General features: G+C 48.6%; 2 protein-coding genes across 16 annotated transcripts in view; one reads left to right on the top strand and one right to left on the bottom strand.

The window, feature by feature from the left end:
• The first annotated feature begins 82 nt into the window (after window positions 1-82).
• GRSF1 (G-rich RNA sequence binding factor 1) lies at window positions 83-9,653 on the top strand. The gene is made up of 10 exons (XM_054823528.1): window positions 83-326; window positions 785-929; window positions 1,828-1,983; window positions 2,331-2,471; window positions 3,913-4,042; window positions 6,471-6,631; window positions 6,783-6,907; window positions 7,591-7,726; window positions 7,946-8,029; window positions 9,521-9,653. The coding sequence occupies exons 1-9, from the start codon at window positions 144-146 to the stop codon at window positions 8,002-8,004; spliced, it is 1,236 nt and encodes a 411-aa protein (XP_054679503.1). The 5' UTR covers window positions 83-143; the 3' UTR covers window positions 8,005-8,029; window positions 9,521-9,653.
• Window positions 9,654-9,984: 331 nt separating this feature from the next.
• Window positions 9,985-24,875, bottom strand: part of RUFY3 (RUN and FYVE domain containing 3) — a 61,073-nt gene continuing 46,182 nt past the window's right edge. For 10 of the 15 annotated variants that reach the window (XM_054823514.1, XM_054823507.1, XM_054823516.1 and 7 more), the window contains 8 exons: window positions 24,500-24,667; window positions 23,658-23,755; window positions 20,126-20,245; window positions 17,383-17,485; window positions 15,576-15,655; window positions 14,517-14,544; window positions 13,608-13,682; window positions 9,985-12,462 (listed from right to left, as the gene is read on the bottom strand). In XM_054823514.1, coding sequence (XP_054679489.1) covers window positions 12,319-12,462; window positions 13,608-13,682; window positions 14,517-14,544; window positions 15,576-15,655; window positions 17,383-17,485; window positions 20,126-20,245; window positions 23,658-23,755; window positions 24,500-24,667 — 816 coding nt within the window. In that variant the 3' untranslated portion in view covers window positions 9,985-12,318. Of the gene's footprint in view, window positions 12,463-13,607; window positions 13,683-14,516; window positions 14,545-15,575; window positions 15,656-17,381; window positions 17,486-20,125; window positions 20,266-20,439; window positions 22,653-23,657; window positions 23,756-24,499; window positions 24,668-24,875 lie in introns of those variants that run through there. The other 5 variants (XM_054823521.1, XM_054823519.1, XM_054823520.1 and 2 more) reach the window with 3 other exon arrangements.

Below are 24,875 nucleotides of genomic sequence, written 5' to 3'. Positions count from 1 at the left end.
CTGACTCTCTCACCGCCAAGGGCCCCTCAGACGGCCGCGAAGCGGAGCGGGGTGCGCGGGAAGCGCTTCCCGGGGAGGGGGTACCCCGCTCCGCCCCGCCGGCGCCTCCTGGGAAGGGGAGGCGGAGCCCCCGCCCGTCGCCCATGGCCGCCGCCGCCGCAGCACGCCGCGGCCTGGCCGCCCTGCTGCTCAGTCGCCGGCCGCCGCTGCCGCCCTGGCTGCGCCCGCCGCTCGCCCGTAGCATCCCCAGAGTCGCCGCCGCCCTCGGGCCGGGCGCGCCGCGGGCCCCCGCTCCGCTCTGCGCCGCCGTCCGCAGCTACAGCCAGGTAGGGGCCTGCGGGGACGGGGCCTAAAATGGCGGCGGCGCGCGGCCGGGGGAGGCGGCGGGGACCCCGCCGGGCCGCTGCCCGGGACGGAGCGGGGGGTCACCACCGCGGCATTGCGCGGGAGTCGGGCCGGGCCCCGCCACCGCCGTACGTCGAGGCGACGGCGGCCCGTCAGCAGGGCTGGAGGACGCGTGGAGGCGGGGGGGCGGTCGGCAGGGCCAGCCCCGGGGCGGCTGGGCCCCGCGCCCTGAGCCCCCAGCCGCGGGGAGGTGGCTGCGGCCGGCGCCATGTGCAGCAACTGGCCTGCGCTTCCTCCTCCCTGTCCTTCCCCACACACCGCACCCGGCCCCGCCACCCTGCAGCCGCCTCCAACGCTGGAGGTAGCCGTGTACCCCTGCTGAAAGCTGCCCACTTGCACGTGGTCATTTGAGCGGGGTTCTGTTTCTTTCCCGTGGCAGGTTACAGATGCGCCGTCCCAGGAAGGTCACCTCTCGGAGCAGGAACCCGAGCCACCCAAGGCAGACAGTGACAATGTCTTTCTCGTCAGGGCGCAAGGATTCCCCTTCTCCTGCACCGAGGAAGATGTGCTTACCTTTTTTGAAGGTATGGGAGTTAGTTTTCCTGCGTAACTGTTCAGTGTGGTGTTATTGAACCCCTTAGTTAATGGTTAGTTAACAGAAAGAAAATTTGAAAATTGTTAGCCAGAGAAAGAAGAGTTTTTAATATTGCGGCAAAATTATTCGCAATTTACACATATAAAACAAATTGCCAGCTTCCAAACTGCTGCACAATGACTAGTAACTCATCCTTACGGCATTTTATATTTCATTGAGCAAGTTCTCCCTTCTCGGTCAGTGTCTCCACAGTAAAGGCAATCCAATTCAAAGTGGTTCCTTTAAAGGCCATTGTGGTTGGCTTTTTCGCCAAGTCCTCTCTTTTAAATAAATTGGACTATTTTTTAATTACTGGTTTAAATTTCAGTGTTGATTTCTGATCCTAATTAATAGGCCTGCACATACCTTTGCAGGGCTGATCCCTCCATGCTGTAATATTATGCTGCATCCTTCCAGAGTAGACTAGGTAGTCAGATCCACGTTTTTAAATGGTTTAATAACCTGCTAAGCTAAACTAAGTGACTTTGAAATCCTAGGGGAAAGGAACATAGAGCAGGCAGAGTATAGCTATAGAGACTGAAAAACTATAGCATTGGTTCTTGATTTCAAGTAACTCAGAAACAATTACATGTACCAACAATATGAGAATATATGTTGTCCAGTTATACTGCTGTGGAAGCAGTATCAGTTGCTTAACTGCGATAAGCATTGTGTGTCAGAGTTAAGGTTTGAAATAGGAGTTTCCTGTCCTTTGTTTCAGGACAGTATCTTGCACTGCTGAGGGGGATAGCTCTATGCAGAATATGCGGTTTTCGTCTGCAATCCTAAGACCCCCACCTTTGATGCAGTTGCGTATGTTTCTGTATCGTATGTTCCTTGATTTCTAGGCTGTAGAATTCGAAACGGTGAGAACGGCATACACTTCCTCTTAAACAGGGATGGGAGACGCAGGGGGGATGCGTTGATTGAGCTGGAGTCGAAAGCGGATGTCCAGAGAGCCTTGGAAAAGCACCTGAGGTATATGGGCCCACGCTATGTTAAAGGTGGGTGTGAAATGACAGAAGCTATGTTGCAAGCAATCTCCTGGTTAAGTGAATAAAAACAGCTTGAATAATAAAGCTGGGTGGTGTGGAGAGGTGCGGGATGCGGAACAGAGTATCAAATTAGCCAACAAGGTACCATTAAGCCAGAACTTCCTGGGCTGGACAGGAAAAACAGAGCAGCTTGTGTAGCGAGAGGCACCACGGCAGGACCGCGGAGTACGGGGTGGGGGAAGAAACATAAAGTTCGGGGCCGGGGCGGGGGGGAAGCTGCCTTGAAGAACACCTACGGAGTGCCACTGTCTGCGTGCCGTGAGGGAAAACATGTTTCGTGCCTGTATTCCTTGCAGTTTTTGAAGTACACGATAGTGATGTAGAAGGCTTACTACAAAATCTGCGGGATGAGTCACAAGCCATAAATGATGGAGTTGTACTACTCAGAGGCCTTCCGTTCAGCTCCACTGAGGATGATATTGCATATTTTTTCTCAGGTAACTCAGCCTAGTTCATGCTCTTCAGTTATGAGGCATTTACTTCTCCAAGTTGATGCTTAGCCAAGCTGCTGTTCCTCTGAGAAAAGGAAAAACACATGCAGCCTCAGACACCTTAAACAGTCTAAGGAGTTGCTGTCCCTCTACACCTACAAGTAACTAAAGCTTTCTGAGTAAGCTTTTGGCTGCAAGACATTCTTACACCTCCGACTTTCTGCAGGTCTAACCTAGGATCAGTGCTTGCAGTACTCTTATGGGGGTGGAGGAAGCAAAGAGAGGAGGAACCGAGATCCTACTATCTGCACCTATTGCTACTGGTGCACAATTTGGCAAAATTAAGAGGGGGAAAAATGCCTGTATGATAGTTAAAGTACAAGCGAATGCAGCATGAGTATTCACAGATGGATAATCACAACAGTTCTATCACATGTGCCACCGTTAAAACCGTTAATGACAATTTTTTTATTACGGGTTGTTAATGGTTGTGAGAGTTAACTGCTCCAGTTCTCAGCTGAGCAAGCATTGCACAGTGCGTGCGCGCACCCTCGCGTCCCACGCTCGGTGCTAGAGCTATCCAGGTGGCTGCTGCCTGCATTCATCAGGAAAGAAGCCTTTCTAGGTTTTGCAAAATAAATGGACACTTTCTAGGTAAAGTTTAAGTTGTAGACTAAACCAAAATCAGTTCTTCCCCCCAACTCTTTCCGCTCCAGGTAGGCATGCGCTAACGCTCATAATAACCACCTTCATGCAAAAGCAAAGGCCACCAGTAGTAAAGTTTTCAGGTGATAACCAGTAGTTCAACATGTTTGAAGGCATCTGCTAGCAGAGTTACCATAATAGATGGCTAGGGCAGCATTTTGGAGCAAGTAGTTCCATTTCTTCAGGAGCTTGAGGAGACCCTTTGAGAAAGTAACAAGGCGCAGAGAGGTATGCAGAAAGGCATTCCTGAAAAAATAAGTGTAGGAGCTCAGCCTAGTGTGCGCTCTGTCATGTCAGATACAGCTGTTTACTAGATTATAGGCTCCCCAAGAAGATACTATACAGCACAGAAATTCAAGTTTGGTGAATTTGACCTAGGTTATAAAGAGCTGGGAAAGAAATACCATCATAATAAGAGAAAACTGCAAGAACATTCATGCTCTGGACTTCCTTGTTGTCTAGATCTTGGATTCACTTGTTGTTTTCATAGTTATTTGAAGCCTCAAGTTAATTCATTGTTGGCAATTAAGCCGCCTGTGAAAACTAACTTAAAGAAATCCAGTAAATTGGAGTTTAAAAAAAGTTTTTTAAAAAAAAGGTTCATAGGCCAGCATGAGGAGTTGTTTCAGAACTGGTTAACTAATTAGCTTGTCAAAAAATACTAAGGGAAGAAATGTCTGTTTGAGCTATGGCACAAGTTCCTGACAATGTAAATGCCTTTTTTCTCCCCACCGTTCCTTAGGTTTGAAAATAACTGACATAGCTTTCGTTTACCGAGGAGAAAGAAAAACAGGAGAAGCTTTCGTGCAGTTTGCAGCTCCTGAAATGGCAGCTAAAGCCCTGCTACAACACAGGGAATATATGGGAAGTAGGTAGGTGCTTCACTGGGGTTCATAAGGGTTAAAAAACCCCATGGTGTAAAGCATGCTGCGTCACTTACAACTTGCTTCTTACCAGGTGAAACAGCCTAATCTTAGGCTATCATCTCACACATTATTATTAAGGAAGTCTCTACCTTTGTTGCCCTTAAAACCTACAATTCAGACTTTAGATTCAAATTTCAGTTGAAAGCATAGGTAAATCTTGCTCATAGTGGTGTCAGATTGTTACTTTGTGGCTTAAAACATCTCTTCTGTAATAGCCCCCTCTGAAATGCTGTGTGTTACCTCCTCTGGTGATGTTTTCTTTAGAACCTTGACCAAACTGAAGAAAAGAAGATAAAGCTTTTTGCAAGCTTCTGTGTGCTGCAGAGGCACCTTCGTTGCTCACAGCTTGGGGGGGAATTTGGGGCCTGTTGGAGAAAGTCCTGGTTCTTTTTAAGTACTCCTGAAGGCGGCCTCATCCCAACAACAGCGGGGTGATAGCATCCACAGCAGGGAATGCCAGATAGACACCGCCTGCCGGGTCACTGGCACACGGGGATCCTCCGCCTCCCGCTGACATTTGCCCCTGCCAGATTTTCACCAGGTTCCCTATTGCTTTCTGTAATTTTGGCAACTTTCACCCTTCCCTTTAGCCTGGAACCGGCGCAGTCAGCATGTCTGCTGGGAGAGGACATTTTATGATGCACAGCTTACCACTCGCCTTTAGCTTGAATCCATTCCCAACGTTGACTGCTGGCTGACACCGTACAATCTTCTGCCTCTTGGGTGACCATATCCACCTGGGCTGTCCTCCTTCTGCAGGAATCCACGTTTAAGCATTGTCTTGCAGAGCTCTGAGCCCTATGCCACACACCTCTCTCTCTCAAGCACAAGCATGTACCACTTTTTCCCAGAATCCTCAGCTGCATTCAGACAAAAAACCCCTAAGATAGCTTTTTAACCTGCTAAGGTTTCTGATTTTTCTTTAACAACCCACTAAGTTGTCTTATCTAAATACCAGGTAGCAAAAGACCTCTCCAAACCTTATCACTTCTGCTATACCACACCTACTTCCTTTCTCCCATTTCCTTATTTCCTGTTCCCAGTCAGCATTTCCTTGTGTTTGTCCCCCACACCCATAATAAAAGAAAACAGCTGCTCTGTAGGTGCACCCAATAATTGAATTAACTGACACACTTCCCTGCGTTCCAATAGAGATTAATTAATTCTCAATCTGCCATTAATTTTTTTCTTCGTTACGATCAAACAAGAGCTGGTCTAACTCACCTACCCGAGCTCGTACACCTCTGTTTCTGTGTGATTAACCAGCAAACTGAGTGGTTTCCACAACCGCTGTCAACTTCTTCTGGTTCATTCTTCCCGGGCTATGAATTTTATCCAGACGTGACCTTCAGCTGTGCAGAGTCCTGAGCATGGGGTTATGTCCCGTACTGTAGCCACTCCCTTTAGGAAGGGAGGAAAGCCTCCTCACTTAGATGTCTGTGTTCTCTTTGCCATCGTATTATTCCTTCAGTGCTGTGGAAATCAATTTAACACTGCTAGTTAAATTGCATGAGGCCCGGCTGGTTTTGTTGCCAGCTCTCAGAAAGATGAGCACAGGCACCTCTGAGTTGAGGGTTCTGGGGCAGGTAGATAGAAATAGAAGGTATTACGCTGTTATACTTTGACTAAACCTGCAAATAAAGGTTTGCTGTTGGTTGGGTTTTTTTTCTTCCTGCGGTATAAGCGGGCTCTTGCTGGAGTCCCTTGATGTTGCGTTACATATGGGTGTATTACACCCCGACTTTCACACACACGCCACTGCATTTTATCCCATCAATGTCATAGCAATATGTAAAATCGTAGGGCTCCGCTGAAGTATTTAATGTGACCCTGTGCATCTTCCATGTCTGCCTGTCCCAGTCATCTGTTTAGGGGCTGGGTGTTATTTGGGGTTTGTAGAGATGGGAATAGTGCAGTTTGCAGCGATGCACTGAGGGGAAGACAGCGACACATACGGGGCTGCTCAAAAGGGATGCATACTACTGCAAGAGAAAACATTTTTCAGAGGACATAAACTTGTATTTCTGTGACAAAACAGAATTTTGGCTTCTGAGCAAGCGATATTACTTCTGTAAGAGCTTTGTATAAGGCTGTAAGCTAAAGACTGTGTCCAGACCGATCTGGTAGTCTGCCTCGGAGTAGGTGGGTTTGTACAGGAGCGCAGCTGTCACTGCAAGTTGAAAAGGGCTTTCATAAACATCCGTAATTTAAATTAATTACTTCTTCAGAACCGTTGCTTGCCATACCACAGCTCTCACAGCTAGTAAGTGAGCAGAGCTGAGCGAGGAGAACATCCTGAAGGTACTTTCTAAAAACCTTGAGTTCTTTGCAGAGACGCAATGTGTGCCATGTAATCCTTTCCTGTGCATTCTAGGTATATAGAAGTGTACATAAGTAGAAAGCATCAAATGCAAAGGCACATGCCTTATGACAGGCAGCTGCCAACCTACCCCAAAGCGAGAAAAGAATATGAACCCATCTCTGAAGAAAGGCCATTGAGCAACACAGGAGGCTCCACCGCTGAAAGAGAAAATAGTGAGTCCCTCCCTATCGTGCGCATTCTTTGAGGCCTCATCATTTTACCCTTATTGTCTGCTGTGAGTGTGACCCTGCGCCTCTACAGCTTTCACCTGCGGGAGGTGTTAATTGCTAGTATTAATGATGGTTTTTTCCCTCTGTTCCACAGAATTGTGCAGAGAAGAAAAGGAAAGCTCCGGGCACGTTTCAGAATCTGAGAACATCTCATCACCACTACACTTGGTTCACATGCGGGGTTTTCCTACACAAGCTACTGCCCAAGACATAATAACTGTGAGTAACAATAAAACTCTGTCATTACTCATGCAAACCTTTGATTGTTACAGATGAAGTGACTTCAAATTTTTAATTTGTCTGTGAGTCCTCAGGTGGAATGCATTTGGAAACATGAACTTGCTGAGGGTTCCAGGCTCCCCAGGGTAACCGTGGCCTCACGGGCACCACAGTGATATGCTCGCCTCCATAAATAAAAATAGATTAAAGCTTGCTGGGCCATCTTAATACCCGTCCCTTGGACTTGAGTAGCAATTTATAATCTTGGCTAGATTTCACGGTAGCCGATTGTACAAAAATGAATTTCAGAATCTTTTTAGTATCGGTTTTATTTCATTTTAATAGTATGCAGCATCACAGAGCGAATGTACCTGCACTTAATGACTTTGATGTCTACAGAACATGTGTGCTGTGTGAGGATTTTTGTTCCTGTCAAGACTTCCTATGCCAGGAGCTTACGAAGGGTGGGTGGCTGCGTACTGTGGGACAGGGGACTTGAGGGTGCCTCAGCTTCACCCCGATGGAGAGGGGGAGCCTTTTCCTACTTGAGAGCTCAGACCCCCCCCACCCCCCCCCATAGCTGGACAGGCTTTACAAGTAAAAACATCACTTTTCTCAGAAATAGGGTGCTTTACTGCTCTGTTGGCTCTTTCTCACCAAACTCTCGTCTTCCTCCTTTTCAGTTTTTTGCTCCGCTGAAGCCCATGAGGATCATGGTGGAATACAACTCCCATGGAGAAGCCACAGGAGAAGCAGACGTGCATTTTGAGAGCCATGAGGATGCAGTTGCTGCAATGGCTAAGAAGGGGTCACAGCTGCGTAAGTAAAGAGGAAGGGATCTTACAACCCCAAGGCTGAGATCCTCGGGTAGTTTGGCACAGCTTGTCAAGCTACCGTTAACATCCTTTGCAAAAGGATTGCCTTAAGTGTAGAGTTTCAAATTACTCTATAATGTGACATTGGCTTTGCATGAAAAAAAGAAAATGTACCACATACAAATCACTGAACACAGACTGCCTCTCTCAAATTGCCCCCCAGAGTGCAGTGCCGTTGAATTATTCCTGAATGAACATCCACAGGCAAAAGACGACTGCTAGTGACAGTGGCACGGTCTCAGATTTGGTAAGTGCATCCTGCTCCTGTTGTTCCTGTTCCATTTTTAGGACTGTATGCCTCAGGCGTACTGTTTCTGATACTTTGGATTTCAGCTAGCTTGAAGGCTAACATGGAGAGTGGCTGAAGGGGATCATCACAGCTCAGCTGCGGTCAGGCGCTGAGCCCAGACCCTCTGGCCTGCGACTCCAGCTGCCACGGGACAAAGTCCTGTGGCGAAGGGGCAGCAGGTCTGCGCTGAGGCTACAGCCAGCGCTAGCAGAGGTTGCTGCGCTGCCCAGACCCCGCACAGCTATGCAGCAACACCCCCTTTCACAGCCAGGGCCTGCTGATGCATGCCAGAGAGGGCTTTTCTTGTTATCCTCCTCCCCTCAGAACTCTGCTAGTGTGATGGATGAAAGAGTCTGATGGGGTTGTATTCCCCGGCACAGGCGAGGCACTGTGGGAAAATGGTTTCCATTGACAGTAACTGGTCTTTTGGCTGGAGTGGGATATTGCTTACCTTTACAGACAGAGTTTAGCAAAGTAACATTCTTCAGGATGTTGGGGTTTGGGTTTCTTGGGTTTTGGAGTTTTTGGTTTTTTTTTTTTCCTTTTTCAATCCATCCGCTCTCTCAAAAGCAGGCCTGTGGCCTAGCTACATGGGGTACTCAACCTGTTTTCTATGTAACCAGGTTGCAGTGGTTTTTCATGATGTTAACAATGGGGGGGTGGGCTGTGCCAGCACAGTTTGGGGCTTTGTTTGGCATTGTGGGTTTGGTTTTTTAACACACAAACTCTGTATCTCTCCTTGCCCTTTTCAAGAGAAAACTGGGAGGCCGTGTTGGGTGTGAGCACAGGGGCTGGGGGGGGGGGGGGGTCCTCCTGCAGCAGCGGGCACAGCATGGGGTGGCAGTTTGTGCTGCTGTAAGGTCAGCAGGTCACACTTCTACTGAAAACACAAGACAGCCCTTCTGTGGAAGATGGCTTCCTCAGGCTGCCACCATGAGGCAGGAGATTTGTATCAGGAAAGCAGCTTCCTGTGACTTTTGTGGAAGGCCCTGGCTGACCTGTAACGTTTCCTTCTGAAAGTGGGGGGGAGGTGTCGGTTGCTGTTCCACGCCACAAGCTGAAGCAGGAAGGGCCTGCACCCCCCAGCAGCCCCCAGCACCCCAGCCCTGAGTTCTCCTCCAGGCCAGGGATAAGCTCCTGGGGAGACTGAGGACATGCACTTAGCTGTGACCTGCATCCCACGCAGCCTCCCTGCCGCCTTGGCACAGCAACACTTTCCCGGCCCCAGCAGAGCTAAATACCCCCACACCCCCATGTGTGTGTACATCTCACCTGCTGTAGCTGTTTGTGCCCTCTTACCTTGTTTGGTGAGGTCTTTTAGTACTGCCACACTCTACTATGTTACTGGAGACAATAATGTGGAATAAAATGCAGTGGTGCATTTGAAAAAAGGGAAGCAATAAACTGCAGCAAGGTAGTGATTTTTTTTCCTTTTCCTCTTCTTTTTAGGCCAAAGTGAACACATTCCGTGGGTATGAGCATAAAGATTGAGTACAAGTGTTGCTGCTCAATAACAAGGATAAACTGTATAAAATTTAGTTCAGTGTTGTGTAAAAGTATGTAATAAATTGTGTTAACATACTCGGGAAAGAGTGTCTGTTGCAAAAGCAGAAGCAGCTGTACTGGGGGAATGGCAAACGCTGCAGGATGGATCAGTTCTGGTCTCCAGCTGCGTAACGGTGTACAAAGCATTAATAAACCACCAGAATTGGCCGTTCACAAAGCCAGAGCGATTTAAGATCCTCGTACACCAGTCAGCAGGCCCGCTGGGTAGCATAACCAATACCTCATCCCTCCTACCACGCTTCTCTGAATCTGCGTAAGCATCTGTCATTTGTGACAGGCTCCAAAATCCTTTCATGCATGTAGCCAAAGTGGAGTGGAATGGAAAGACCAGTCAGGAGGCAGGATACAGGTGATCAAGTTTTTATTATTATAGGGAACAAAATTAACACCAGAAAAACTGCCCCAAGCCCAACGTCCAGGTGTCAACCCACACTCGCATTACAAGCGGTACCTGAGCAAACGTGCCTCAAGCATGCAGCCCCGCGAAGCGTAACATCCAGTACGCGGAGGCAGAGCCATTCACAGAGCCCAGGACGGCAGGAAAGGCAACTGGTGACGCTGGCAGCGACCGCTGTCTCGCTCTGACCTTTCTAAAGGCCAGTTTCCATTCCAGCCGCCAGAGCCGTATTCTGAAGGGTTTCCAGCCAGCCCACGCGTAGAGACCTCGCGTCACTTCAGAGGACCCGCTCGAGAGCCGGCCTGCTCTTCACGTGAACAGTCACAGCCCACTTGGAGCAGGTGGAACTGCAGCCGCTCCTGGCAGGACAAGTGGAAAGCTGGCTCCAGGTCACAAATAAGCTGTCGCTTCCACGCTGCAAAATGCTGGATGTGCCAGCATTAAAATTATTTAACAGTACGCACCCCGCTTCCAGTTGAACCCTCTAACATGGAAATTCCTTGGGTCTCGTTTTCTCCTTGGGGGACGAGTCACACTGGGCTTGGATGCAGGAAATTGAAATCTTGTACATGTGTACAGAACGTACACAAAACTATTAACACTAAATTCAGTATCCTTTCCCCTCATCTCTGGTGTCTCGCCCCTGCAAAGCCCACACTTCAGCTCTAGGCTTGTTGTATTTCAACACTTTACAACTACTGCTCTACTCTAAGGGACAGCGGCAAGGCAATGGATGTGGTAACTACCATGAGGGAGGGGAAAAAAGCAGAAAAAGAACTGTTTGCCCCCCTGTGACATGCTCTGGCTCTAAGGGCACTAAGGGGGTTGGAGAACTTGGGTGGCTGAACGCGCCGAGGCCGAGAGGGAACTAGCAGGGTAATTCCCGGTACAAACTAGCACCAACCACGTAAATGACCTCAGCTCTGATGCACTTTGTAATGCGGTTCCAGCCAGTCTAACACAGAGAATCCCCCCACAGGAATTAAACCACTAACACCTAATAAAATTTGTACTAACCCAAATGCATTTCTCACATATAAATGCATCAGTTTTCTACTGACTACAAAACATTCCGTGGTCTTAAAGATTCAAGTAGGCTGCCAGTACGGAACGGCCCAAACCCAACTGCAACACACTACGTGCTTCACGTGGAAGTCGCCGCCGCTTTTTGGAGTAACGGAACTGCCTGAGGTTAACAGCAACGAAGAATAATGTAGCATAAACCGTCAAACCTCTTTAAACTGTTCCAAATTAGAATTTCTAGTAGGTGAAAAGCATTCCCATTTCATCTCTCCTTCATTTTGATCTAACCGAAAAAAAAAAAGTGAAGTTCCAGGTTGATGATGATTCTTTCATGTGCACAAGGGGGAGAGGTGGATCCAAGCGGCCCTAAACCTCCTGGGAGGCGAGGAGGGTTTGGTACGTAAATCCTGGGGAATCCCGTTCCTCCAGATACCCCCAGGACAGAAGCAGAGTTGCACCCTTCCCTCTGAGCACCGTCTTGTAGCCCCGAGTCACAGTGAGGGTCTCTGAGGGGACGGCCGGAGATGCCCCAAGGCACTTCCAGGCCAGATCAGTGCAGGTCGTCGGTTCTCGCATCGCGCACGCCTCAGAACCACCTACACCCCCCAAGCCCCTAAAATAAAGGAGAACTTGAACAGCTTGCTTGGATTTTTTGAGACTGATTGGCATAGCCAGCCCACGGCCAGAGGGCTGAGCCAAAGAACTGAAGGTCGGAGGTGTCTGCTGGCGTCCCACCTGGCCTTCCGACCCCCGGTACTGACGTGGCGCGGGCGAGCCGGATTGTCAAAGCAAGCGGGGAAGGGGAAATGGTATTTCAAGTGCAGCCAGACATGAGGATTAAAAACTCTCCCGTTCTGCTTTCAGCGAGCCTTGGCTTAGCAGCAGCATGCTTTCACGCCACACGCTTGAGGACGAGACTGTTCCCGACTCGCACACGCAGACACACACGCGGCTCTTGGTTGGGCGAGGGCTGTGTGTGTTCTCAGCGCGCCCTGCGGCCGGTCGGGCACAGCTCGGGGACAGCTCTGTGACGTGCCCAAAGCAGCTCTCCCCAGCGCAAGCTCGGGTCTGAGAGCAGGCAGGCTTTCGTACAGGGAAGGCTCAGACTTAAGTCACAAGAGACCGTAAACACCACGAAGCTGCTTCCCCTCTGACCTCCAAAGAACACAGGCAAGCGTCTTCTCTTCACCTTCCTCCTGAACTCCAGAAACCATCATTAGCTACAACCAGTTTTTGGTCACCTCTCTCTGCAACCCATGCCCTACAAGGGACTGCTCGAGTACTGCTGGATGAGCTGCTCGTGACAGGGATTGCAGACGCGCTCGGGGTTAATACTAGATGGGAGAGGCAGCTCATTCGCCGAACAGGTTTCACAGAAGATGCCGCCACAATTCTTGCAGATGTTCTGGAAGGCAGGAAGAGGACAAAAATTAAGGAGATGCTCAAGACACAAGCAGCACAAAACCCCTTATGTTTTCTCCCATTATTCCATCAACCCAAATCCTCCACTGGGCTAGAGAAAGATGCTCCAAAACTCCACTCTAGTCCCCTCAGAGGACCAGAACTTTGCTCCTGTGCTCAGGACCAGTTTATAGCAAAGCTCCTTAGGTCACATGAGAGTAGGTGAAAGCCTGTAGTAAAGCAGGTAAGAGTTACCAAGAATGGACCATGCAAGTTCTAAGTGACTCGGTCTACCAGAGCATTTTGTCACAAGAGGGGCACACGGATATTTTACAGCCATATAAATAAGTCTTGCCCGAGATAAGTATTCAAATGTGCACGTGCATTGGGAAACGCGTCAAAGGCGGATACAAATCCGTGCAGTTGCTTGGACCTCACGTGTTCTCTCAGGATCAGCAGAGGGGAATGGGAAGGACTAGAAATCCTGCAGAGAGTTCCCACACGCGTTAACAGGAGAGTTCATGGGGTGACTGGGGGGCAATGGGGCCCCCTCGCTGCCTGTTGTAAGCATCATGGTACCGCAGGGTCGGGGAGGAGAGGGCTGGCTTCTGACCGCGTCGAGGACCGCCACCTTCGCAGGCGCGGCGCAGCAGGCTGGCTCCGGAGCAGCTCTTTACTCGGGCAAAACGCCTCATCGCCAGACCCGTCTCCGCGCCAGGCAGAACTGCAAACGCGGTGGCACTGCCCGCAAGAGTGGCAACTCGGCACCGGTCACTTGGCCAGACACGGCCTCTCCACGTCAGCCTGAAAGCTCCCTGGCCAGGTAACTGCGCCGTGCTCCACAGCTCCCCCCCCCCCAAATTTGCCAAGACCTGTCTGGAACCTCCTATTCTCACTTCTGATTGATCCCAGAAAAAAAAAGACTGAGCAAGAAGGGGAAGAAGCTGCTAAAGGGAAAAACCAAGCCACTGAACACAGAGCAGTGCGGGGAACCCTCAAGCGACCACTGTTCAACAAGTGCCCTGTAAGGGTAAAGCGGACTTGAGAAAAAGGGCTCATTTCTTTGTCCCAAGTCACCTGTAGGAAATCTGTGCTGTTCCAAAATGAAAATTAGAGGAAACGCACATTATGACAAGTCCTCAGAGCTACCTTTTTTTTGCTTCGGCTGCTTTCTTCCTGGCAGAGCTGGCAGATCTCGGCGTTTCCCGGTCCTGACAGCTGTTCCTAAACCCCAAGTAAAAACCAAGACACTCTGCTTTACACGATACCTACGTTACAGCTGCGTCGTACAACGGGGAGGAAGATTTTACACGCTCGTGTTTCTAACCCCTCTCTATTCACCACACACGGTGCGTTTGCAGGATGACCTGCGGTTGTACACCACAGGGCGGACGGGGAAGCGTGAACCAAGGACCACAGAGCTCGATTTTCAGATCAACACTGCTGGCCCAGCAACGAGGCGGGAACAAAATATCTTTTTCGCTGTGAAAAAGAGCCGACGGATGCAGAAATTCCCCGCAGACAGCACACAGCACGAGTGTTGCTGCATCCCATCGACAGCGAGGGGTCAAGCCGTGCTTTGCCAGGCACCCGGGGGAGAAAGAACGGATTCGGGTCAATCTGACATACATGGACACCAAACCAAACCAAACCAACCGACCAAACCCCCGCCCTCTGCCCTACAGAGCACCTGGGAACACCCTAGCCCCGACCACGCAGGTTTAACACCGCCATTTCCACAAACACTCCATTCTATTATGCCTTTGTTGTTCTGTTTAGAGGCATCAACTCAGAAAAGGCACAGGGCCAAGGAACATTAAAAGGTGTTCATATTAGTTTCAAACCCAGCGTGGTTGTGCTGAGGCAGGTGCGGCGCTGCCAAGGCCAAGCCTTTCTAACGAGACAAGCAGCGCTTTTCCACGAGGGAACGACTGCTGCTACGGACCCTGCAGACAAGGCAAAACCCGAAGGACAGACTTCGGGGAATTGGGGCAGGGAAGATGCTCCCGCAGTACCGTTGCCCTGCAGTACTTCAGTGCAAGAGAAGGAATCACCAACCTGCTCTTCCTGTGCGTCGCTCGGTAACCTAGAAGAGAAGAACATCACCGCTCAGAGCTGGCACTTCAGTCACCGCCACATTCAAGAAAAACATCTGAACTATCAGAGAATTCCCTTATCCTGTTTTTAAAATCCTACCCACACAGATTTTGGGGTTTGTTTCTTCCAACCCACGCTGCCAAGCCCGCTCGCGTGAGAGGTGAGGCGTTCATCGGCAGTACGCGACTGGTGCTGCTCAGGCACGCAGCGCCCCCGGGGAGACGGGAAGAGCAGGAGAAAAACTGCAAAATGCCCTCAGAACAGCAGAGCAAAGGGAGCAAAGATAGAAAAGACTTGTTTGGATGGTGCAAACACAGTTTAAAACCAGCTTTGAACACACGACTGCCAAATGTTTGATCCCCTACAACGTCTGTGAACAGGCAGCGATAACGTGCGTTGAGGCCTCCCAGGGAAATCGGCAGCCTGACGCTCACGCTGCTCGAACGCTCAAGGTGAAACCGGGGTAAAAAGCATCCAAGGCCTGGAAGGTTTTTTACTATCTGGTAAAGCAGATTTGAATTGAGCTTACGCTATTTTTAAGAGAATACTTTTCTGATTAACTTTACATTGGCACTCAGGGCACTTCAAATGGCTGTTGCCACCTCCGAGCAAAGTCCTCGTTACGGAGCTGTTCCCTGTGACTTTCAAAACATCTTTTCACACTTAAAACGGAACCTGTGACTTAGCTTTCAAATACTAAACAAATCCAGCATTTGGCTTACGAGGGTTCATTAAGTAACGAAAGTTAGTAAATGGCAGATTTATAGAGAAACGAGCGCAAAGGTAAACCGCAGAGTCAGAGCTCTTCAGATCCAGAAACGCTGACACCGAGCAGAACCTTCTCCTCCCCTTTGAGAGCTATGAAAGAGCAGCAAAGAGACCTCAACAAAGGGCAGAAGGGTGAAAAATCTTTCTTAAAAAGGGAAGTTGCACTATTCCAAAATTCCTGTCAGCTAAGAAATGAAAGAAGAGGAAGCAGCACTTTGAAAACATAAAAATGAGATTTCTTTTCTTCCGTACTTGTGTGGCGGGACGCTGTTCTCCTCTCTCAGCGGCTGTTTCACTTTAGCGTTTTCTTCCTGGATTTTGAGCTTCCCGTCCTGCCAAAAGCAAACATTTACCCATCAGCTGAACTGCACGAAGAGTCCGGTTTCAGCCCTGCCCCACTGCGAAGGGAGATTCACACGGCTATTTTGGGAATAGTGATCTGCCCCTCCTTGGCACAGAGGTGTGCTTGGACGCGTGGGAGCACGCCAACACCCGTCCGCCCTAGGAGCGGCTCTGCGCGCTCTCCTTTTGCTGCGAACACAAAGTTGACTTCGCATTTTAGAGATGGAGTCTTCACATGTCCAACGACCTCCTTTTACTACAGGACACCACAGTCCCCATTCGTTATTTTAACGGCAGAGGTTGAAAGGGAGACGGGTTGAATGGGCTTTTGAAAGACTGATCAGCGAGGCAAATCCTCTCAGCCAGGAAAGGAAACAAATCTGCCCCGGCTAAGGCGAAGCCGTATTACCTGCGTAACGCCCCGCTGAAACACAGCTGTCAAAAACCAGCCGCCCGCCTGCGCGGTAAGCACCGGCACCATCACCCACGCACGCATCGCGCTCAGGTTGCGCCTACAACCTCAGCGGAGCTCTTCCATTTCTGCCGACGCAAACTCCCACCGGATCAAGCGCCACCTACAAGTTTTGTGGCAAAAACCCAAGTCCGTGCTGAAATCGCCGGTTTTCACGCCGGCCCACCTGTTCCTAGCGGGAGCACCCTACTCGTGCTACGGCGCTCGCCTGCTGAGGCAAGGAGGATAACCCCACCAGAACCTGCTCTCGAACCCCAGCCTTTGCTTTACGGATCAAACTACCCAGTCCGGGGCCTGGGGGTTTCTTGTTTTCATTTCTACTGGCCAAGCGCATCGCACTTAGTTCCCGATTCCTTCTACTGCATTACAGCTGCTCTGCCACAGCAAACATGCCGTTTTGATAAACGACTCGGGACGCGTAAATAGCTCCATTGAAACCACGTGTAATACTGGTTAAAAAAAGAAAAACCCGGTATGGTTCAGGCAGCCCAGGGGAGCTCAGTGAAGGCAACTCTCAAGTGCAGCAGCACACGTGAGAAATGCAGAAACAACCTCTATTACTTCACGGTTCTCAGAGTTACAAGTTTTGTTCTCCAAAACAACTGTTTTACTTCCAATTCCCAGCAAAAGAGCCTCTTTTGTTTTCCAGAAAAAGCTGCAGAGCAGATTTTCACTTTCAAAGGCAAATTGACTGCTAAAAAGGGAGTTCTGCTCAGGGACCAGGAGTTTTACTCTCAAGACGAACGCTGCGCTTTGCCTTAAAAACCGCTGAATCCATTGATGCGCAGCACTAAAAGAACACTGAAAGTGATCTGTGATACCCTCGAGATAATTTTGTCTTCCAGGTTTTGCTATTGTGGGAGAACTTCCCTTATTACGATGCAAAAAATTAAAATGAGCAAGTTTGCTTTTCCTAAGATGTAACGTGTACAGCATCTCTCCTGCTGTACTACGCTTGGTTTTATTCAACTAGTGAAGGAAAACCACAATCACTGCCAAGATTTTCTCAGGTACCCAGCTTGGAAGAGGAAACCAGCCTTCTGCAACAAAGTGTTACGCTTGCGATATTTTTGTGAGGCTCAACTCAATAAACTGCCTATTTAACGCATGGAAAAAATGTTGCAAAGCTCGTTTTATTGCGGCACATTAACAATACATATTTATTGCCTAATAAAGCTCAGGGAAAGCAACGGAGCAAAATGAAACCGTACTTCGAAGACGAGTGAAGAATACAAGTGGTCTTACCTGTCTTAGCCAATTCTTTGCGCCTTTTTTGTTTTCTTGGCTGCGCTGGTGACTGTGTGACCATCTGTCTCTTTCCCGCTTCAGTTCGAGTTCAAGGTGGCTCCTAGAATATCGAGGAGGAATCGTGAGGAAGGGCCGTGGGTTTGTAACGCTCCACATCACGAGCAAATGAACTATTGAACCCTCTCTTTACGCTCAAGCAACTGAACCCCAATTCAAGAGCTGACAAGTGCCTCCCTGAATAAAAAATGGTCTCGCGGTGCGTTAAGCTGTAATATGTCAGGCTGGAAAATCTACAAGTTCTTCATTTAATTCCAGCACCATTTTGCAGGAAACAAACCTGTTGACTAAGTCTGCAGGTCACTAAAAAATAGTTATTCATCTATTACAGAGCTGTTGATCGGTGCGCTGTTCAGAAAGACATTCTTCAGCACGTCAGCTGCTACGGGACAAGCTCTGAAACCAGAATAGGAGAGGCCCAGCGGGCTGCACACCGGCTGCACGTGCTCTTTTACGGACGGCAGTCCAGTCCCTGGTCGGGCTAACCTGTAACGAAGGGATGACGCACGCTCCTTCGGGACCGCTCTGCGCCCGTACCGCAGCCGAGGCTTTCGTGTCAGTCCCGCGGTACGCCAAGCCGCAGGGAACAGAGGCCCGGCTGAGCGCGGCGCGTTCATATTCAGAAGGACGACTAATCAGCAGGCCAAGGACAGACGGACGGGCACATCGGAGGTCCCTGACGCAGCCCGAAGCAGGCTGAAGAGCAGCTCGACTCTAGATCTAGCTCGTGGATCGCAGACCCTTTACCCTGGGGCACCAGAGAGCCTGACACCTCCACGGCTGCAGGAACAGCGACAAAGCTCGTGGAGCACACGGACCATCAGGGACCCAAGCGCAGAAGTGCCATTTTCTGAAATCATTACAAGTAAAACACGGTAGCTGCCGTAGGGAATGACCCCTGCTCCAAAATCAGAGCCTAGAAACTGAGTATCTGCTGGTACTGCAGAACAATCAGAATCCTCGTTGCTATTAAACCCAACATTATCCGTTATTACCCGTTTATGGTCGTTAGCTCCATACTGCTCCAACAGTTTTTTAAATAGCTCGTTATGACTACAGCTTCATTAATTATGTAGCCTAACTGAAGTGAGTAAAGCTGGTGGAGACTTAGATCCAGAAATGAATCCTCGCCCACGTTGGCATTTAAAACCAAACCAACCGAGGGAATTCCTGTTTCTAACTTGGACTTTCCACCACCGAACGCAAAAAGCCCCGTTTCCTCTTAAAGGAACGGATTTCAAGCAAGACTACCCACCAACCACCGCAGCACCCTCCAGTAACTCACTGCTTTAGACACCCGGCTAAATAAAGCAGTACAACCTCCCGGTAAAGGAGGCTCAAACATTTTCATGCTGTTGTCTTGATTTAGCTTGAGCGAGGAAAGAATCAGAAAAAGTCCAACTGACGCGAAAATAGACCGATTTGCAAATGCCCTCCCCAGGGAGCTACACTAAGTTACACCGACTCAGCGTAAGAAGGTGCGTTCCCCATCTATACCCGAGAACGCTGCTAAGCTCACCCACGCGCACCCAGGACCTCGTTCGAGTTTCTGATCAAAGCCCTGTGCTGGCTTTGTGGGTGCCCTCTGTAACCTTCTGAAAAGGAAACTAAAAGCTGTGCCGGGAGAGGAGGAGGGGACAAAAAATGAAAAATAAAAACGCATCCAGCAATGCTTCCACACGATTCATTCCAGTGACCTTGCAACAAACCGAAGGTGCGTCACGGCTGCAGGAGGAGAAGCGTTCTTCTATTTTAAGCTAAGAGGATTTCTCTCTTTTCCTGATACTGGTAAACTGATGACACTGCAGGGGAAATGGGATAGCTCTGGCCAAGTTCTTTACATTTGGCTTCCAGGTTTTTGGTTGCCTCCCAGCAAAACTGAGACCAGTTTCAGCCGGGGGAAAAAAATAAAAAAAAATCCATGACAGCACTGTGTGTCAGACTGACAGCCAAGCCAGGACTGACAACCCTCGCTCCCAACTCCTCGGTGCCAGCGCTAGGCAAAGACTCAGCTGCTCCAGCCCTGCCAATGAGCAGCAAATTGTTTGCTTTAGACTCCAAATCACGGTATTACAGTGGAAAGTCTGACGCAACGCTCGACGTCGGAGAGGTCGACGCTGCTGTCGGAGACGTGGCTGTGCTCTGAAGCGCACGTCCAGCTAAGTCTCGTGCCCTAGAGCAGGCTAACCTGCAAGGGGACCTCAGTGCAGGCCGAGGATCTACCCCGTGTCCCAAAGAGGTTCTGCAGCCTGCTGTGATCTCTGTCCCGCAGCTGCAGCGCCGTAGGCTCTCAAATGAGATGGTTATCGGCAGATGCCCAACAAATCCCACAAACACCCTGACATTTCATTTCCACCCAAGGGACGTTCTGCGACCTACTTCTGATATTCTACCACCACCTAAGATCGGTACTTTTGCTGGTGGTTTCTGCTGACCGCGTAGTTCTTTTGCATTTTCTTCCAATCTGATTTTTCAAGTTCTAACTTTAACGACGTGCACGTTAAAAGGTTTGCCATCTCGCAAAGCATTTCACCTCCCCGGAGCTAATGCCTGCCTGGCATCTAAAACGCCTCTTGTCTCTCTCCACCTCCAACCCCTACTTCCTTTTGCCATCGCCCTGCCTGCTTTCTGCTCGACACAGTAAGAACAGCCCAGAAAATAAATTAGAAAAGGATTTCTTCACCGCTGCCTGGAGAGCTCTTCCACTTCTAGCTGGAGGCTGTTGATTTTGTCCCCAAACTCCTGCTTGAAGAGACGGTTGTCCTGCTGGGCCAACTGACGGTCCTTCTCTGCCTGTCGCAATCTGGATTTGAGCCACATGAACTTGTGATAAAAAACAAAAGCCATGGTGGGGAGGAAGACCGAGCTTAACCAACAAATAAAAAACCCAGTGAAAAGGTAAAGCCAAAAAAAAAAAAAAAAGGAATGGTAAAAACAATGGAAAGGAGGAAAATATTTTAAAGAAAAGCAAAATGTAGGTGAACCAGGCAGAAGCTCTGATTTTCAATAGTTTTTATTCTATTACTACAGTTTACAGCCATTAGATGAAAAACATAAAACATCACTTTTATCCAGATTCAAAGCAAACCTCAAGTACACAGAATTTTAAGTCAAATTTGATTTTAATGTACGTTACATTTCAGCTTTACACATGTAACTGGAACTTGCAACATAGGTTAGCTACTATATTGAGAATTAGTGCATTTTCCTGGTCTCTCCCGAGGATTGACACACTGGCTCAAGCGCCCAGGCATTAGCGCACCAAAGCATTTCCACTTCGGGCCTGACATCAGAAATGGCCAGATCCTTAATTCTCTCTTATTTCAGCATTGCTGTGACAGCAAACCAATCCAGCCCAACCCCCTATTTCTACAGAAGAAATCCGGGGAGGGGCAGGGGAGTTCAGGGTTCTAACTAGCTATTTGGATACCTTGATGGAAGCTTCCATCTTTTTATTATTATTTTATTTTTCTCCAGGCAGTTAAAATGAGTTTCTAGTAAAAGGTTAAGTTGATACTTTGGAGCATGCGACTTGGGCATCGCCTAGAGATTTAAAACGGGTCTCCAAGTCTGCTTGCGGGCGGGAGTCCATTAAAGGAGCTAAGCGGTGGTACACGCTCGCCTACAGGAGGACTAGGCTGAGCCTCACAGATTTTTATACCTACCCAGTGAGAAACAATAGCTGTTCTTTCCCCGGTCGCGTTCCGGTCACATTTGCCGCCCACTGCCCCAAGGAGCGCTATCCCTCAGGACAAAGGGAGAACTGGCACCAAAGAATTTCTGCAGGCATCTCGCCAGAGCAAAAAAAACCCCTTATTCAATGCAGAAACCCCCCAAATGTCATCTTTTTGAAAGAAAAAAAAGAAATCTCTAGGAGCACTTATCACCTAAAGCCTGGGACAGGCGAGCACGGTGAACTTCTATGGCCACGGGGAAGGGGACAGTAGTGTTTATAATAGTCCAAGCTACAGTTCAAGTTTTGCGCTGGGCTGTTCTATCGGCAATTATTTTTTTCCTCCTATTGAGAGCTGTTTCCAAGCTTTAGCTGTTCTTTCATTAGCAAATTCCATTTGTATTGAGCAACAGAAACGCAGAAGCAAATGAAAGAAGTGTAATAGTAAAAGGCAAATCTTCCTTTAAAACCACTAACTACTCAGACAAGGAATGGTCAAGTACCAGATTACCATTTCCACTCCCCACCACTGCACATTTCGTTCCTTTCTTTTCTTTTTTTTGTTTTTCTTTCTTTTAAACACTAGAGTATAAAGATCAGATTCTTTTTTTGTAAAACGTCTAACTTCCCTTTCTACGAAGAGGAGGGACCTACCAAAAGGCCTCTCCTCAGCTTCCTTCGGTCGGGAAGAACCACAACGTACGTCTAGCGGGATTCGTGGCAGAGGTAGAAGGCAATGCAAAGATAAGGAGGTTTCCACTGAACTTACCACTCTATCATGTTACTCTAAGACACCTAGCTACTAATTCTGGACACATGAAGTTTAAAGGAATAAGGATAAGTCCCCACCCTCCCACCAAGTCACTAAGGCAAAACCGTTGCAAGCAGTCTCGGTTACAAGAGGGCTGGTCTTCGCGGCGACGAGCTATTGAGTCGCGCCCGTCTGTCTTGGACTTGGGGCTGAACCCACAGAACAGAAGTGAACGGGTAACGGCTCGGGGTACGCACACAACTACTTTCAACAACTTCCAGGGATGCATTTTTTCGTCTACTTCACAAAAAGGGTAACAGAGAAAACTAGGTGACTTTCCAGAGCTGGCCAATCTGACAGTGGCTTGACCAACGCACCTAGTATCCATAAATGTTGAAGACTTGTGCTGCTGTATACGGTACGCATCACCGGGATGTACAGAGCCACATATCTCCCACTCCTTACGCTTTTCTGGTGTGTTTATTGGCCAGCTCATTGGTACTTTAACACAGTTTAAATGGCAAAGTTAGGGATTTTTATACCCAACTCTAAATCTCTGAAGAAAAACTCACTGATTTTAAAAATTCGGCAAATTCCAAATCAACTTTAGGTGACAATTAACATTTTAACAGTTGCTTTTAGCAATTCTCAAGTTCTCCCCTCATAAATGAGTTCTGATGTCAGAGCTGTGAGGTGACCAGACATAAAAATGTCTAATGATGCTTCTGGATCAGTTTGTTTGCTGCACTATTTAAGGTTTTTGCCTGTTTCACCAAATCCTTTTCACTGTATAAGTAAGTCAGAACAAGGATGATGAGAAAATGGAAAAACAAGAACAGCAAGAGAAAAAGAGCAAATCAATTAGCTGAGTAGATATCATAAAACATTTTCAAATACAAACTTTCTACAAACAAAATGACCTTTTTTATAAAGAATCATTCAGAATATAAAGCCTAAAACGCAAGCGTTCATCTAGTACACTGACCTACTCATTAATTCAGCGACTGAAGTTGCGAACCTTTGGCCAAGCCACCGCAAAGCCTGGCTTTGACAACAAGACCCAAGGCAAAAAGGAGCGCTGCTCCTTCTCAAATCGATCTGACTTCGGTGCTGAGGCCCTCCTCATCTCACGAGGGTTACTAACACGAGGGCAACGCGGTCATAAGGATGGAACTTGGCCCGCTCCAAACGGATATGACACCTAGGGGCTATCTTTATCAACTTCTAGCGACAGCCAGGTTGCCCTCTCATCTTCCTCCATTTGCTTCCACTTTTTTCAAGCCTATCTCCCTCAGAAAGTACAAGGCTGTTCATAAAGAGGTTCCAATTGGGGTATTTTTTTCAAAACAGCACCAGAGAGGTCTGGAATAACCAGGCACCTCCGAGCTTGGCCTCTGCTGCACGCTCGTCCTTCCTGCTCCCACCCTGACTCTGTCATTAACAGTCGAGCACTTCTCTGCCTTCCTATCTCTATTTTTTATCAGTGCTATCAGAGACAATAATTGACTTGTAACGACTGGATAACATACCAAAGTGCAGCTGACACAGGTAAGCAAAGCTGCTATGTTAACTACCCGTTCGGTAGTATATTCTTTTCCAACGGAAGCCCCCTGAGCGTGCCAAACACTTCTCCTAACAGCATCTCACAAAATTACGGCTCTCCTCACGCAGCTCTCTTGAGCAGTGGCTAAGCAGAGCACTCTGACTCTCGCCCGGTACTTTCAGGATCAGCGGGACACTACCACTAGAATACACACATCATTTTATAATCGTACAAGTTCCATTTTTTACCTTTGTTCAAGCTGTTTGATGGTGGCGGCCATCTGATTTGTTTTTTCTTCCAAACGGCTGTTTAATTCACTCTTCTGTTTCACTCCCATGTCTGAACTCTGGAAAAAATAGCATCGTGGAGTATTTTAAGTAGCAGTAAAACCAAAATAAGCCACGATAAACCATGTGGTACGCGAAATGAAAACGGCAGAAGCCAAAGAGGCAGGAGAAGGTGCTCGGAAAGCAAATGCCAGGTCAGTATTGCGAGGACAAGCATCTTGCCGTACAGGTGCAGGCTACAGCTGGACCCCACAAAAGGGCAATACCGTCATCGAGGAAGCCTCCTGTATAATACGTATTAAAGCAGTAGCTGCTAAGATCATTCGACTGTTTTGCACAGAATGAGTTGCTCTAGGGGAGCAGAAGCAACTCTTTCCTGTTCTAAAGTTTATTTTAGAATTTCTTTCGGGGCATTTTGTGTTGCTCTTTGTCTTAAGAGTCTGCTTCTGTCATCACACGGTAATGTACGCAATTATACCATATACCTTGAAATGCTAGACTGCGCTGGAACAGCAGCTACCCCGATCGGTTTTTATACCCCAAAACCACAGAAGATGCTCTCCCCAGTCACACAGACGCAGTTCCGGATCATCATGAGTCTTTCTTCAAAGAAACTGCATTTTCCTTTAACCTTCAACACATCCAATTGTTCAGGCACTACAGCTTTCTTGCAGCAAGACAGAAGCATGCTCTGCAGCCTGTAACCCCTCCGCACCGAGCACCTTTTAAATAGATGGGGGCGGAGAACAAGAGCTATCGCTTTTATCTGGAATTGACGGCATTTGATTTAATTATTCCCCTACCTGCAGCTTGAAAGACAGTTCATGCTTTAGGGCCCTGAGATCATCCAGTTGCTGTCTGAGCGCCACCAGCGCGTCTTGCTTCTCGCAAACATCTTTCTCCAGCATCTTCATGGCTAGCTCCATCTCCTGCCGCATCCCGATCTGCGCCTCCAGCTCCTTCTCCACATCCTGGGAGAGAGGGACCAGTCAGCACTACCAGCCACCTTTCCTCGCCACCTGTGAGATGACCACCCTTAACTCGTGCTCCTGCCAGGGCCGTCACTGCCTAGAAGCACACCGTGCTCCCACGGCATCACAGTTACAGATCGGACCCATCGAGACAATTAAGGGCAACAAATCCCCATTTTCAGTCCAATACGAAAGCCATGCGAACAGC

The sequence above is a fragment of the Grus americana genome, chromosome 4, assembly GCF_028858705.1.
Source record: "Grus americana isolate bGruAme1 chromosome 4, bGruAme1.mat, whole genome shotgun sequence".
NCBI classification, from domain to species: Eukaryota; Metazoa; Chordata; class Aves; order Gruiformes; family Gruidae; genus Grus; species Grus americana.
The sequence above is the reverse complement of the archived record's forward strand: the minus strand, read 5'-3'. Positions and strand labels throughout refer to the sequence as shown.

What these genes read in the sequence shown, in the direction of transcription:
- GRSF1 (XM_054823528.1), top strand. Translation starts at nt 144, where the DNA reads ATGGCCGCCGCCGCCGCAGCACGCCGCGGCCTGGCCGCCCTGCTGCTC. An exon ending in AGGGAATATATGGGAAGTAG is followed by an intron (nt 4,043 to 6,470) that starts GTAGGTGCTTCA and finishes TGTGCATTCTAG; the next exon opens with GTATATAGAAGTGTACATAA. An exon ending in CACCGCTGAAAGAGAAAATA is followed by an intron (nt 6,632 to 6,782) that starts GTGAGTCCCTCC and finishes TCTGTTCCACAG; the next exon opens with AATTGTGCAGAGAAGAAAAG.